At 26.7% G+C, this 15,945-nt stretch overlaps 1 protein-coding gene and 1 long non-coding RNA gene across 12 annotated transcripts in view; one reads left to right on the top strand and one right to left on the bottom strand.

The window, feature by feature from the left end:
- Positions 1–15,945, bottom strand: part of LOC127281217 (uncharacterized) — a 257,929-nt gene that overhangs the window by 132,413 nt on the left and 109,571 nt on the right. For all 10 annotated transcript variants that reach the window (XR_007842936.1, XM_051304825.1, XM_051304826.1 and 7 more), the window contains 2 exons: positions 15,188–15,236; positions 1,789–2,044 (listed from right to left, as the gene is read on the bottom strand). Coding sequence is in view for 9 of the 10 variants with exons in the window: in XM_051304822.1 (XP_051160779.1) it covers positions 1,789–2,044; positions 15,188–15,236 (305 nt within the window). In the remaining variant the exon portion in view is untranslated. The remainder of the gene's footprint in view (positions 1–1,788; positions 2,045–15,187; positions 15,237–15,945) is intronic.
- Positions 1–15,945, top strand: part of LOC127281228 (uncharacterized) — a 204,626-nt gene that overhangs the window by 86,409 nt on the left and 102,272 nt on the right. The window lies entirely within an intron of this gene.

The following is a 15,945-nucleotide window of genomic DNA, read 5'->3' as shown; positions in this document are numbered from 1 at the left end:
AAAAAGAAGATATAAGGAGATATACATTTGCAAAGAGAGGATAAATCAACATTGTGGAAAGTTAAATAGTAGTTTTTGGAAAAAGTTGAACAAGATAAACAAGAGTATATAAAAATTCGACGAGATATATAGTTGGCAGTTTTCCTTTAAAGTTTTTGGCTCATAAGTTTCTTAGGCTTGTAAATATTTAACCCTTCGACGAAAGCTCGCGCGCATCTACACTGAGGAAAGTCAAGGTGAGGTGATTTTTCATCTCAATCATTAGCGATGCAGATGTTCACGGAAGCGAATATCTTTTAAGGCTTCACATAGAAGCTTTATTAATAACTTTCATGTATATGAAAGAAACATGTATATGAAACATATCCTTTGTCATGATGAAAACAGCAATTATTAATTATTATTCAAAAGTAAATTTTTTTGCAAAATAAAATACTAATCTTTCAATTCAAACATAAAAGAAGTTAGTATATATATAAATATTAGGTCAATTAAATACAAAGAGACGAAACATCAAAGCGCAGTTTGGGATATTTGAAAACTTAACTGGAAAAAAAAAGAGAAAAGAAACTTTACTTTATATCCTTCCATACAGCGTATGTATAGCTTTTACTTTCAACATTGATTCATCAAAAGGATAGAGGTACTTTTTTAAACTCTAGCGAGAGCATAGGTGAATGGAAAAAGGAGGAAGGAGGAGAGATCGAACAAAAAAAAAAAAAAGAAGCTTTGGAAAGCTCGCTTCGGGCGCAAAAGTGTGGGCTTTCGAGTGATCTGCATTATTAAAGGGCTTCAGCAGTCGTCTGCTTTCCTCCTTTTTACCCCTATATATAGCTACTTATGCTTGCACTTCGAACGTGACAAGTTCTCCATGAACTTTTATATACGAAAAATTTGAAATTACATAATGAAAAATGAATTATTTTCCTCTTCATTATTTTCAGTTAAAATATAGAATTAAAAAAAAAAATTTCATTATAATTTTTTTTTAACGATTTTTCCATCGATGAAAATACTTCTTTTTTACGGCAACCTAAGCAAAAAATAAATGGGTTCAAGACGGACAAAATTGGGATTAATGTATAAAGAAATAATTCACCGGAATAAATTACATAAAAAAGGATAAAAAAATTCAATTTGAGACATATATTTTTCGAAAATTGAAATAGAAAGATTTTGAATTTGAAAACTCTTAATGAAGAGCTCTATACATCATCCAAAGCTTTAAGATTACAGAACTAAAGTTGGGAAAATTTGCTACTAAATTCAGAACTCAAGAGAACATTCAAAGGAGTACAAACGAGAGATGCATAAGTTGCGAGTAATTTAAAGGAAGTTCGCTAAAACTAGCTTTAAGATCTCGTTCCCGCCAGATGTCGTCGACATTGTCGTGAGTGCGCGCGGTGTAATTTTGGTGAATGCTACATTTCAGAAAACTGGTTCAATTAGTGCCCAAGCACACAAGGCCAATAGTAAAAAAAAAAAAAGAAAAAATTAACAAATTTATGTCATATACGAAAATATATACAAATTTCTGCGGTTGACTTTTCGCATATTTTCTCCCGCGCTTTATCAAAACAAGTTTTTTTTTTTTTTTTTTTTTTTTTTAATTAAAAACCAAGTTAAAAACAAAATAAATAAATATCTTTTTTCACAAATTGGAATAAATTTTACCTTATGAAATTATTAATATGTGACAATGTAAAACGATCTCTAAACATAATCTAAAATTTGTTCATTATTTGCAAAAAAAAATTGATACTAAAAAATTGTTTTATTTTTTTTTACCTTTGTAATAAAAGAGGCAATATTCGGAGAGGACGAACCATCGTCTTTTCCAAAGCATAAGACCCTCGGATCCCTGCTTGTGGAGCCATCCTTGAAGAGCGACAGGGGCAGAAAGTGGCCTTTTTGCTGCAGGTGATCTAAGACCCTGTGGACCACTTTTTCTCCGCACTCCTGATATCGCTGATGTCCCATCGCCTCCGCCTTTAATTCGCACCTGACCTGATGCAGGCGACGAGGACGCCTGGACATTCTGCAACTGAAAAAAAATTTTTCTTTTAATTTCTATTTTCAAAAAAAAAAAAAAAAAAAAAACTGCTTGGAAATTATTAGGTTCAATTAATGATGGAAGCCTTAACATAACCTCAAAACTGAAAAACAGTTTTTAACGCAAAGAAAAATTTAATAAAATTTAAAACACACTAGTAATTATTAATTAAGGAGGCCCTAACATAACCTCCAAACTAAAAAATGGTTTTTAACACAAACAAAAATTTAATTTATTAATTAGAGGCCCTAACATAACCTCAAAACTGAAAAATAGTTTTTAACGTAAACAAAAGTTTAATTAATAATTAATTAATTATGGAAGCACTAACATAACATCGAAACTGAAAAAAGGTTTTTAACGCAAACAAAAATGTAATAAAAATTAATTTCATTTTTAGAAAATTTGGTTATACGGAGAATATTATGTTTGAGTTAAAATCTTTTATTACTAAAGTAACTTTTCTAAAATTGAATTAATTTTTATTAAATTTTTGTTTGTGTTAAAAACCATTTTTTAGTTTTGAGGTTATGTTAGAGCTTTCGTAATTAATAAATTAAATTCTTGTATACGATAAAAACATTTTTCAGTTTTGAGGTTATGTTAGTGCCACCATCATTTATAATTCTAAATAAAAAAAATAAATTAACATTCCTTTATATAAACAATTATTTTCATACGTAAAAAATAATTTACTTCAATTATTTTCGAAATATTTAATTTTTTATATATTTATATAATAAGGGAAAAATTTCGTATATTATATAATTAAATTCCTAGAAAATGATTTTCTCTTTTGATTCTGTCTCAGCTATTTTCAAAAACGACAATGTCGTGTTAATTTTAAGTGTCAGTTTTAGAGGAGAAATTGGAATGCAAACGGGTGAGAGAGAGAGAGAGAGAGAGAGAGAGAGAGAGAGAGAGAGAGAGAGAGAGAGAGAATAGAAACGAAAGGATGAATGAATGTTGGGGAAATAACATTATCACGCAATCTAGAGACACTTCAACCCTTTTCCACAGTCAGAGGGCGAGAATGTGGAATTGTGGAAGGAGAGAGTAGGATTAAAGGAGAAAAAGAGAAACACGCTTATAACAGGACTACGTCCCCCAGAGAGACTGGGAAATACTGACAGTAATGATAATACGAAACGTGATTCTCTCTGTAAAACAAATTTTAAGTTCACATTTTATTCTCTTCTTTTTTCTACTTTTTTTTCGTAATATCTCGTAAAAAGTCTATTTTTCTCTTTTGATAAATTTTTTTTTTAACGAATAGAAAAGAAGAAATAAATGTAAGAAAGAAAAAAGAAAATTGTTGCAAAAAAGTGGGATATAATAAGAAAAAGAAATAAAACTGTATAGAAAAATAGAAAAGTTTCGATGGCTTAGTGGTTGAGATTCTCAATTTGTACTCAGCAGTCCTGGTTTCGATTCTTCACAGCTTCGAAATTCTTTCAAGTATAATATTAATTAATTAACATCTTCTAGAGAAAAACGGCAAAAATAAAGATAAAAAAAAAATAAAAAGAATTTTTTTTGTAATGTCAATTTTTATACAATAAAAAAAAATATACATTCAATTGTCGAATAAAATTAAAAGCGAGAATTATATCGTCGGATTTCCGGGAAATAAAATTATTTATTCCCCAAGGACATAATTGTGCAAGGAAACCGGATAAAGTTTTTTTTTTTATCCTTTTGCAATGGTTCGTTATACTTATTCTAGAATTTGCAAGCGATCTCTCGTATAGTCGTAGAGGCGTTGCACGTCCTCTGAGGGCTGAATAACCGCCTCAAAGGAAACTTTGCACTTTTATCGTAAGTTCCACAGTCTCGTTTATTTTACTCGCATCGTTGCAACTGGAAAAGCGACATCGCATTTCTTTTTCTCTTTTAATTTCAACCCTTTTTTTGAAAAAAAAATATAAATATATATATCATAACAAACGTTCGTGTTAGTTCAAAAAAAAAAAAAAAAATTGGAAATTCTCTTTTTGATTTCAACCTTTTTTGAAAAAAAAAAATATATAACAAATATTTGTGTTAAAAAAAGGAATTTTATAAACAAAATTCGTTTTTGTAAATAAAATTATTTTTTGAAAATTGTTTTGGAAAAATCCAAAACATCTGATAATAAAAAATGTAATGAAAAATAATTTGATATTATTATTGGAAAAAATAAAAAAAAAAGTAGAAATTACAAAATGAATAGCAAAAAAAGAAAAAATGGAATGGAAAAAGTGAAAATTTGTAATAATAAGACGATGATAGAGAGGATGGAAGTTGATCGAAAAAAAAAAGAAAAAAATTTGTATATATGTGTGACGACGTTTATGAACGACCCCAAAGTCCCATGGGTAAGTTTTACCAATACAGTTTCTCAACTTACTGCACTGCTTATAAAGTTGTGGCGCTTTTAGTCGACAAACTCGTAATCGAGAAAAAGAAGCTCTCGAGTTTTACGAGGTTTATCTCGCCAAGTGGAAAGCGGTTTTCGTATATTCCCTCCAGGCACTGAATTTTGACGTTTTTTTTTTTTTTTAATAATTTTTTTTTTTATATAAATAAGTCCTTAAGGAAAATAGAATACTGTTTATCGATTTTTGAGTATCGAATTTTTTTTTTTAAATATTTATTCGACTTAAAACTTGTTTATCGATTTATTCAGTACACCCAGAGAGGAAAATATATATATATATATTTATATTTATTTAAACTTATTTATAATTATTTATATTTCTTTATTATATTTAGCTCAGACTTGTAGTTGCTAAATATATTATTATAATAAATAATTACCTAAATTCCATACAATTTTAAAAATATAAATTAAAAAATATATGAATAATTTTCAAAAATTCAAAATGGCGGATCCAATATGGCGGAAAAAATAAAAAATTTATTGAATTTGCTCGAAATTTGTTACTCGGAGGGCTTTTAAGCTCGTTGAATACGAATCCAAGGTCCGTCTTTAAAAATTCAAAATGGCGGAAATTTTTCTTTTAATTGTTGAATTCGCTTGAAAGTTACTCGGGGATTTTTGGGCTCACTGAATACGAATCCTAGATCCGTTTTTCAAAATTCAAAATGGCGGATCCAATATGGCGTAAAAAATTTAAAAATTAATTGAATTCGCTTGAAACTTGTTACTCGGGGGTTTTTCGGCTCGCTGAATACGAATCCGAGGACAGTTTTTCAAAATTCAAAATGGTGGAAAAATTAAAAAAAATTTAATCACCCCTATCAAAAAGTGACTACTGGCGCGGTGCTGCTACCAAAACTACGCCCAGCAGTGAACTCCAGTAATTTCTGGTAGAGAATATAAAAATTTGATAAAGAATTTTTTAAAAAAAGATTTCCCTGATGGTGTTGTTTAATATACAATGTATAATATGTGTATGCGAAAATAGAGGATAAATTTACCTTTATATATAAATATATATATAGGATGGGTACACAGGAGCAAAGTTACGTTTGAAATCACGCGATGGGATCAAATTCGATTAAAATTATAAAGCTGAGTGCAGTACCTAGTAACGGTAATTAACTTCACGAACAACGGTCAGGGACGTCGAGCCTTTAGAAGGAAACAAGGGTGGTGTTCGCGTGTCGTAAAAGTTTCCGGATCCCGGAAAGGCGTCTGTGGTGATTATAAGATAATTAAGGGTATCTAAAAATGAAGAAAAATAATTTTTTAACCCCCGGAATAAATATAAATAAGTTCTTCTCTTTTTTTTGGTACATTATTATTATTTTTTTTTTTTTGAAATAACAACGGAAAATCGATAATAAGTGAACTAAATACAATTTTTAAAAATGTTTTTTTAAAGATAAATTTTTGATAATTAAAAAAGAAGACAATTAAAAGAAAATGAACATAATTAAAAGAAATGAACACTCACATATTTAGAGAAAAAAAAAAGAATATTTCGCTTATTAATTATTATATAAAATAAAAACTAACAATTACTGATGACATAAAATCGTTAAAACGAACACAAAGGTAATGGGAATAAATAAATAATTGCTATTAATTATTCCTTTCTTTGTTTCTCAAGATATATTTTTATATTCTTTCTTGACTTGAACTATTTCTTGAAAATTGAAAACAAAAGATTTAAAAATAAAACTCTTCAAGAAATTAAATTCTTATTTATTATAAATAAAGTTTTGGATCAATAATATGGTTTAAATATTCAAGCTTTTAGTCTGTCGATTATCAAAAATTTATTTTCACTTTAATTATTTTTACCTAACAGAATATACAATTAGATTTATAAAATCTAATTTTGTCAAACCTATAATCATATTAGAATCTTCTAAAATTAATTTTTAAATAAAGAAAAAAATCATAAATTTCCTCCAAAAAAAAAAAAAAAAATTAATTATGATTATGATAAATTTCTAATTTGATAAAGAATATAATTTATCTAAAAGAAAGTTTACAAAAAAAAGGAAAATTTTATCTGATTTTAAAAACATATATTCAGATTTGAAAAACTTTGAAAAAATATGGTCGAAAGATAATGATATTGAAAGTAAAACTTGGTATATATATATATATAGACTACTGCATAATTTCTACTGATATTACATTTGCCAGAAAGGACCAAAAGAAAGGGCAAGATGCTTCGCTTCAAAAGAAAATCAACTATGGAAAACTGACTTTTCTTTTAAACTTTTTTTTAAATTTATTTTTTCATGTTTTTTTCTATGTAATGGAGCACAATGTATCGAGAACATTAATATTTAATTGTTTTTCAGCGAGGAAACTTCATATCGGTTATTCCCCAGGAAACAGAAATTATTGTAAAGTGAAATTAATCTTTGTTTCTTTGTAATTAACTGAAATTAATTCTTCTATTTACTTGTTTCAACTATAAGATTAAATTAAATTACATTAATTTTCAAGTACTTATTTTATCTCCTATTCACAGGCAAAATTGAAATTATTAATTTGCAAATTTTTAATGTCACAAATTTTAAGAAAAATTTTTTTTTTTTTCATTTACACCCAGAGAAAATGTTTTATTTGAACCAAATATAATATATATTTAAGTTAAATAAATCATATATTTGTCTCAGCCCAATTATTTGACGTAAATAAATTTTTTTTATTTAAATTAAATAAAAATTTATTTAAATCAATTAAAAATTTATTTGAATCAAATAAATATTTATTTGGTTCTGAGACAAATATATCATTTCTCTAGGTGTATTTAAAAAGACATTTTAACATTACATGTAATTCCAATTAAAAAAATATTTGCATTTGATCTTAAATTTTTTTTCTCAAATCAATATCATCAAGGGGTTAAAGTGACAATTATTTGTAAACAGAATCCAATTAAGCAAAAGATAAACTACTTCTTATTAGCAGAAATTGCCTGTTTCACCTAGTATTTCTTGCGCGTCTTATACTATGGAACACATTAATCAACTTGTTGAGGGATGTTGTGTTGGATTAGCGCCTAATAACTTAGACCTTCTTTCACCATATTTTTTCCTTTGCAAACAATTTTAACAAAAAAATTATTATTATTTTTTAAACACTTTAAAATATACGAGATTCTAATTTAATAAAATTTATAATTTATATTCTACCATTCTACTACAGTTTATTATACACTCTAAATTTGAATATTAATGAGAATTTGTTTACTAATTTAAATTAATGATTTAAATTATTACTAAATCAAATTCAAATATATTATTAAATAAAAATAAGTAAAAAAAATAAAAAATTATCTCTCGAATTGATTTTTTTTTCTTTTTTAATATATTCAACTGTTAACAAATTTACTCTCATTATATTAAACGATCAAATCAATTTTAATTTTGTATATAACTTCTACGAAAATCAAGTCTTTGTTGAGAATTTAATACAATTTATATATACATATATATATTTTAATTAAACAATGAACCGCACAAGTGTGGTCAGTGTTTCCAACACGTTACATTAAATTGATTGACATGAAAATAATTTTTCAACAATAGGTACTACGTATACGATTTATAAATAAAATTTATAAAAATCTATTGAAAAATATTTAAAAGACATGAAAAAAATATAATAAATATAAAAACAAAACAAAAAAATATATATATATACTAAAAAATGATTAAAAATATATTAAAAATGTGTGTTGAAAAATATTTAAAATATATGAAAAAAATATAATAAAAAAAATGATTAAAAATTTATTAAAAATGTGTGTTGAAAAATATTTAAAATATATGAAAAAAATATAATAAAAAAAATGATTAAAAATTTATTAAAACTTCTCTTCAAAAGGAAAAAAAAAACAGCTGAACGCTTTTTACTATGGTTCTTTTTTTTTTAATTTTTTACACCTGTGCATGGTTTTATTTGTTTTCTCGTATAAAAGCAAAAAAAAAGAAAAAAAATCTTTTTTTTTACCTCATGCAAAAGAGAGATAAAAAAGAGGGTTGAAATTTTTTTAAATTTTTCCAGCTCTTTTCCGAATTTTATTCTTCTATAAATAAAACAATTTTCTCAATAACTGAATTTTCGTTTGCTTTTCACAGTCCAATTAAATAGAAAATGAACTCGCGTCGTTCTTTATGTAAGTATAATACACTACCTTATAAAAAAAAAAATTTAGTATTATTCAATTTGTATAGAAAAAAAAATTTATGTAGAGAAAAAAATTTATATAGAAAAAAAACGTACATTTCTATAAATGATATAGGAGAATGTACACTGAAAAATAAATTTATTTAATTCAAATACCTTTGATTACTATTGAATATTATCAAATAAATATTTATACTTGTACCAAATAATTTTTATTTGAATTAAAAAAATTTTATTTGAACCAATAATTTCTGTATTTGAAGAAAATAAAATTTAATTGACTCAATAAATATTTGATACAAATAAATATTTATTTGATAATAATCAAAAAACCGATTATTTGAATCAAGTAAATTTTTTTTTTGAATGATTTGGCTTGAAAATCGTTACTTGGAGGTTTTCGGAGTCGCTGACTACAAATCTGATGATAGTTTTCAAAAAATTCAAAATGGCGGATCCAAAATGGCGGATGACTTTTATTAAAAATGATTTAATTGACTTGAAAATCGTTGTCAGGATTGCTGATTACGAATATGAATCCGCCATTTGAAATTTTGGAAAACTAACTTCAGATTCGTAATCAGCGACCCCGAAAACCTCCGTCTAACGATTTTCAAGCCAATTAAATCATTTTTTTTATAAAATTCGTTCGTCATATCCGTTCTGCCATTTTGAATTTTTGAAAACTAACTTCTGATTCGTAATCAGCAACTCCGAAAATCTCCGAGTTACAAAACCTTTACTTTTTAGGGGTTAATATACTCAAAACACTCCCATTCAACTTTTGATCATCAAAAATTTTTCATTGGCCGAAAATTAGTTTTAATTACTTGAATGAAAATTTCAAATGGGCGGAAAACAGGCCTTTTTGGCCCTCCCCTCTTTTAGTGGTTTGAATTTATAAAGAAAAAAAATTGATATAGAAAAAACGTACATATCTCTATGTGATGTGTATAATTATATAAAAAATTCAGTTTGATATCGTCGAGTCACGTTTACGCACAAAGAGAATCCATTTATTTTACAAAGACTTGCGCTACATATATATATGTATAGGGATATGGTCATATTCATCGGTTTAATTCTCTGAAGCGTGTACTGTCGCCATGTAATGATGTCATGCATCATTATAATGAGATTTTGTATATACACACACACCAAATCCTAAATATATCCTTACATACATGTCTCTACATGTATTTCATATAGAATATAAGCAACAAGTTCATATATACAGATCTGGTTCATGCTCCAGCATCTCATATTCTCGTGTCCCCCATAACACCTCTCTAGGGTTAAAGGGTGTGTATATCATGTTAAAAAGGACAAATAATATCATCATTTTTCATATTTATTATTATTTAGAGTCAGCCGGGGTAAATCCGAACGCTTTTAGTAAGTTTCAACAATAACATAAGTTTTTTCTTTTAAAAGACAATACTTCCGATATTCTGGTGCATATGAAGTTGTTACTTTACTTCCATAGAACAATTTTATGGGGTAGCAAAAATTTTTTTTGATAAATTACAATCGCAGGAAACTTAGCGTTCGTATTTACCTCGATACTTTGAAACTTTCCTAAAATACCGGGGTAAATACGAACGCCGCACTGTATTTCAGAGAAATCTTAGGGAAAATAAATTTAAAGTATTGCAATTGTTAAACTTATATAAAAACTCAAAAAAAAAATTACGATAATAAACCTATTATGTAATAATGCATCATATATAAATACAAAAATCAAACAGGTTGAAAATTAAAATGCATTACACAATTAAAACCTTTAATAACTTTATCAAATCATAACACTCCTTCGAGAGAACAGAGATTAAGTTTCTGCTTATTAATTACTAACGATGATACATATAGAAAGAAAAATTTTTTTCTATGTACTTATTTTTTTAAATTTTAATTAAGCTGAAATAATTAGCGTTCGGATTTACCCCGTCTGACCCTACCCAAAATCATTGCAGGTCACATGAATAAATTCGTCGAGAGATAAAGAGGGGGGGGGGAGAGATGATTTTATTTATTTTATTTGGGCATAAAATTCATTTATTACAAAACTAATTTTTCCATCCGGAGAAAAATAGAAAAATTAATAAAATAATTTTAGTATTTTACAAACTAGAACCTAGACTGTCTGCAGTTACTAACAATTTTTTACTCCAGAATTAGTAAAATTTACTACTGAAATAGTAAAAATTATTCCGGAAATAGTAAATTTTACTATTTCTAAAGTAAAAATTGTCAAAAATGCGCAGAAACTGCGAACAGTTCATTTTTTACATTAAAAGTATAGTAAAAGTTACTTTATTTGTTTTTCCATTTTTCTCCGGGCAGTAAAATTAATTTGGCATAAAATTTACGTCAAAAATAAAATTTATAACAACTAAATTTTATGCCTATTGGAATTTGTACCAAAAATAAAATTTATGACAACTAAATATTATGCCAAAAGTAATTTATATAAACAATAAGATTTATGGCAACGAAAATTTATATTAAAAGTCAAAATTTATGCCAAATTTAATTTATAACAAAACTGAAATTTCTGTAAAAAATGAGAAACTTAAAGAAATTCTAATTCTAATTCTAATTCTATATTTTATGCCAAAAAAAAATGTCAAAAATTAGATTTATGTCAACTAAATTTTAGGCTAAATTAAATTTATGTCAAAACTGATAAATTTATACCTCTTTCTCTCTTACATTCTCGAGATCGTGAATATCAATAGTCCGCGCATAATTTCTGCAGAGACAATGAATTTCTCGAAATTGAATATAAAGTCTCTATCGTTTCTATATATATATATATAGATTAAAAATTTATAGAAAAAGTCCAAGGAATGATTAAACAATATTTTAAAGTCTATTGCGAATAAAATTCTCATTAAATTTTGCATAATAAACACCGTTTTCTATTCATTGAAAATGTAATTATTTATCGGTGAATTTAGAATGAACGCGTAAAATATACTATATATATATATATATATATATATATATATATATATATATATATATATATAAGGTATAACATTAATGAAATTATTGTTGGAAATTTAATTTCATAATTTCGCGAATGGAAATTTTTTTTCTTTTAATTATATACAAGACTTCGTTATATTAACGATTTTATGTCACTTATCATTATATAACCTGTTTATGGATTTTACGACAAAACGAATATATTACATGAAAATCCATATATATACATATAGGGTTGATTTTTATTTTAACTAAATGATTTTAATTAGGTATTGAATGACTTGTTTTTTTATCTATTATAATTTTTATTTATAATTCTCTTTTTATTTTTAGTGAAACATTTGATGAATAATAACAAAAACATAGAAAAAAATAAAAAAAAAAGTTCCGATCTAAGGGTCTGACTATATTTACTATAATGTGACGCTTCGCGACAAAAGGTATACCTATCTAAAAAATGTAAGGTTATGTTTTTGATTTTGAAAATGAAAATATACAAAGAGGATCAACAATTATTGTTTATGTCTTTATTATATTCAAAATATTCAATAAAATCTATTTTTAATTTTATCTAATTAAAGAAGAACTTGTTGTTATGATGTAAAACTATTTTTAACATAACCTAAGATTTTTGGGAGCTTAGGTACCTTTTGTCGTTGGAGCATCACATATGTTTTTAGGGTCGCTGAATCCGAATTCAAACCCCGTTTAACCCCATAACTTCTGGATTTTGACATAACCTCAAAAAAACACTTTTTTTTAAAGTTATGACAGAATCATAAAGTAATGAATTTAAAAGGGCTTCGAATTCGGATGCCCCAAAAATATATAGTAATAGTCAAACATCCAAATCCGAATTTAAAAAATTTTTTATGTTGTTTAGTATTATTATATTATTATTATAATTATACCTGCCAGTATACAAAAAAAGAACAAAAAAAAATTATTACTAAAAAGATATTTTGCCAAAAAGAAGGTTATGTACGCTTTTACAAAATAATGTAAAAAATTCAACTTTTAAGGGTACAATGTAGTTGATGAAAAAAAAGACGGAATTTTTTTGTTTTTCCGGATGAATACCGATATATATATATATATATATATATATATATATATATATATATATATATATATATGATTAGGGAAATTTATGATGAAAGATAAAGGGCATTGTCTAGCATATAACTGGGGCGCGTGTTAAGAGACAGATTGATAGACAGATAGATAGACGGGAATCGATTTTGCAATCAAGCCGACCAATCGTTTCCGTGGTATGTATATATAAGCTGCAAAGTCTAACCTAACCTAATCCATCGAATTACCAACATTCTCGTTTGACAGACCGTTATACGCGAGAGAGGAATCGAGAGAGAACCAATGAAGGAAATGGAGAGAAAGATAAGATATTCTCGAGTCTTTGAAATCGTTTTACTGCGTGCGCGAATAGTTGAGAGAGAAAGAGAGGATTGTATAGTGATTCAAAGACAGACAGAGAGAGAGAGAGAGAGAGAGAGAGAGAGAGAGAGAGCACGAAGATGAGAGAAAACGAAAGATAAAGTAAAAGTCTCGTAACTCAATCTTCACAGTAGTTACTATGATCCGATCGTCTAGAAAAAGTGATAAAAAATGAAAATTGCCAACTCTACTTTTTGAGCCTTAAGAAACATTTCAAATTTTTTCTTTGTTTCAATTACCAATTGTAATTTTACGCAGATATTTACTTTACCGACACATATATTTAAATCTAATAATTTTCTCGTTCAATTTGTTCACAATATTAATAAAAATAATTCATATAAAACGACACAATTATTATAAATCTTGAATTATTGATTAACGAATCGCTTTGCAATGCCACGCACAACGTGCGTTTGACGCAAGCTCAAAGCGCCATCTACAACATTCTTAAAAATTCATACCGCGGGAAAATTCAAATCATAATGAGCTCAATCAATTTAATAAACCGCTCTTTTGACACAAATTAAAAAGTTTAAATAAAAATTTCGTTCGTAACATAACCTCAAATTAAAAAATAATTTTTTTTTCCAAATTTAAAATTTATTACACCAAATTTTTGAAAGCCTGCGGGAATTATGTTAGGATAAAATTTATTTTACATTTCAGTATAAAAGTGAAATAAATAGGCGCATAAACGATAAATCATTACAAAATGTTTAGCTGACGAAAACAATTTTGTTTGTCGAGTTTTTTTTTTTTTAGCGAGGAAGGAAATAGAAAAAAAAAAGAGAGTGAAAACTGGTATCGTTAAGGCTTTGAAAGCATGTGCCATTCATTATCTCGTGTATATCGATAATGTTGTTCTCTCTCTCTCTCTCTTTTTCTATGAGTATAGTGCACTCGACCATTGTCCTGAATATCGATAGCCTTTTCTTGTCACTGAACCAAAGAGTAAACTGAGTATCTGGTATATACACTATATGCATGTAGATATTGTGTTCTACGTATGCGCCTCGGTAAATTCCTATAGGAATAAAAGTGACAATTTTCAGATGGTGCATATAAGAATCGGATTTTTTTTTCTCGTATTTCTTTATTCTATCTCGCGCCATATGAAAATTGAATAATTCTGTAAAATATAATAAATAAAATAATATTCTGACATAAAAGGACTTAATGTTTCTTTTCTTTTGGTAAATATTTTAAAATATTTTTTGTCATACAAAAGGGCCATTAAAATATTTAAATCAGAAAAAGAAATATAAGTATTGTAATACATTTATTTTTAAAAGAATTTCTAAAAGGACAAGCGGTCGTACAAAAGGTAAATTGGCTTCCGCAAAGTTTTTCAACGGTGAAATTGGTCTATTCTTATTTTTACCCTAATTAAACTCATAAGCTATATTATGCTATCCTTCCGGCAGTTTATATTATATTCAAGGAAAAACAAAAGCAAACTTTTATTTGTATAAGATTTAACAACAATTTTTTAATTTGCGCTAAAATTTCACATATATACTCTCTAAATCTGAATTAGTAAAAATATTGACTAATTTAAATTAGTGACTCATTTTTTGCTTTAGAATTAGTTAAATTTTACTAATTGTTTAGAAAAGTTACTAATAATTACTAAAATTTTACTAATTTAGAAGCAAAAAATTGAGTCACTAATTTAAATTAGTAAACTTTTTTATTAATTCAGATTTAAAGAGTATAGTAATTATAATTTTATTGAACAATTATTCTAGTTTTGAGGTTATGTCGATGGAACCTCCTTGATTAAAAGAGGGTAATTTGATTCTTAGCGTTATATAGAAAAAAAATTCGTTTATAGAAGAAACTTCCTACTCTCTAAATTTAAGGTAAGAATTCGTTCACTAATTCAAAATTGTTAAAAATTTTATTTTTTTTCTTTAATACAGTTTTAGTGAAAAATGATTAAAAATTAGAAATTTTTACTAATTTAAATCAACGAATTCTCACTAATTTGAATTTAGAGAGTTACATTTTAAAGATTATACTGTAAAAAATAAATAAAACAAAAAAAAATAAAATATTATTTTAAAAAAATTAGTGAGACTTACTTTTTTGCCGTCCATGCCGGTTGAAGAGCTGGTCACCGGCTGGTCGAGCCTGAAACAAAAAACAAAAACATTTATTAAAAAAAAAAAAAATTCCCCCTCAAAAATATATTATTAACACATATTTATTAAATGATCAAAGAATTATTTTACAAGCAAAATTCATTTGAATTTATTTCATATTTCTAAAATCAATTTAAAAAACAAGTATATAGAAAAAAAAAAATGCAAAAAAAAAAAAAATTGTTTGAGTGTAATCCGATTCCACATCTTCGAATTTCAAAGAATAATCAGTAATGAGATCCAGTTTCCCAAAGGGGCTGTTCAAAAACTGTAAACGCTTTGAGCTAGCCTTTCACAGTATACGCGCGGAGTTGGGATATCGGAACGAACAGAGGGTCCGTTAATTACAGAAATGGGAAGCAACGTCACGGTTGACTTCATTTTAGCACAAGTTCTTTTCTCTCTCTCTCTCTCTCTCTCTCTCTCTCTCTCTCTCTCTCTTTCTCTCTCTTTCTCTATACGAGACCATCTCAATCTAGCCACGATTTGTAGCCCCTCGTCAACGTGCAAAAAAAAAACCAGAGAAAACAATAGTGAATAAAAGTTCGGCTAACTTGATTTTATTGTCGCGAAATCGTTAAAAAAAAAGTCTTTTCGAGGAACAAAGTATTTTTCTATGTGTCCGGAACAATTCCCGCAGGGTTTAAAAAATTTGATTCTTTTTTTTTCGTAAAAAGAACGTACAAATTTTTTTTTAA

Source organism: Leptopilina boulardi, unplaced genomic scaffold (assembly GCF_019393585.1).
Source record: "Leptopilina boulardi isolate dan_hultmark-lab unplaced genomic scaffold, ZJU_Lbou_2.1 LbouV2_266, whole genome shotgun sequence".
Taxonomy (NCBI): domain Eukaryota; kingdom Metazoa; phylum Arthropoda; class Insecta; order Hymenoptera; family Figitidae; genus Leptopilina; species Leptopilina boulardi.
Note: the sequence above shows the minus strand (reverse complement) of the source record. Positions and strands in the feature narration are given on the sequence as shown.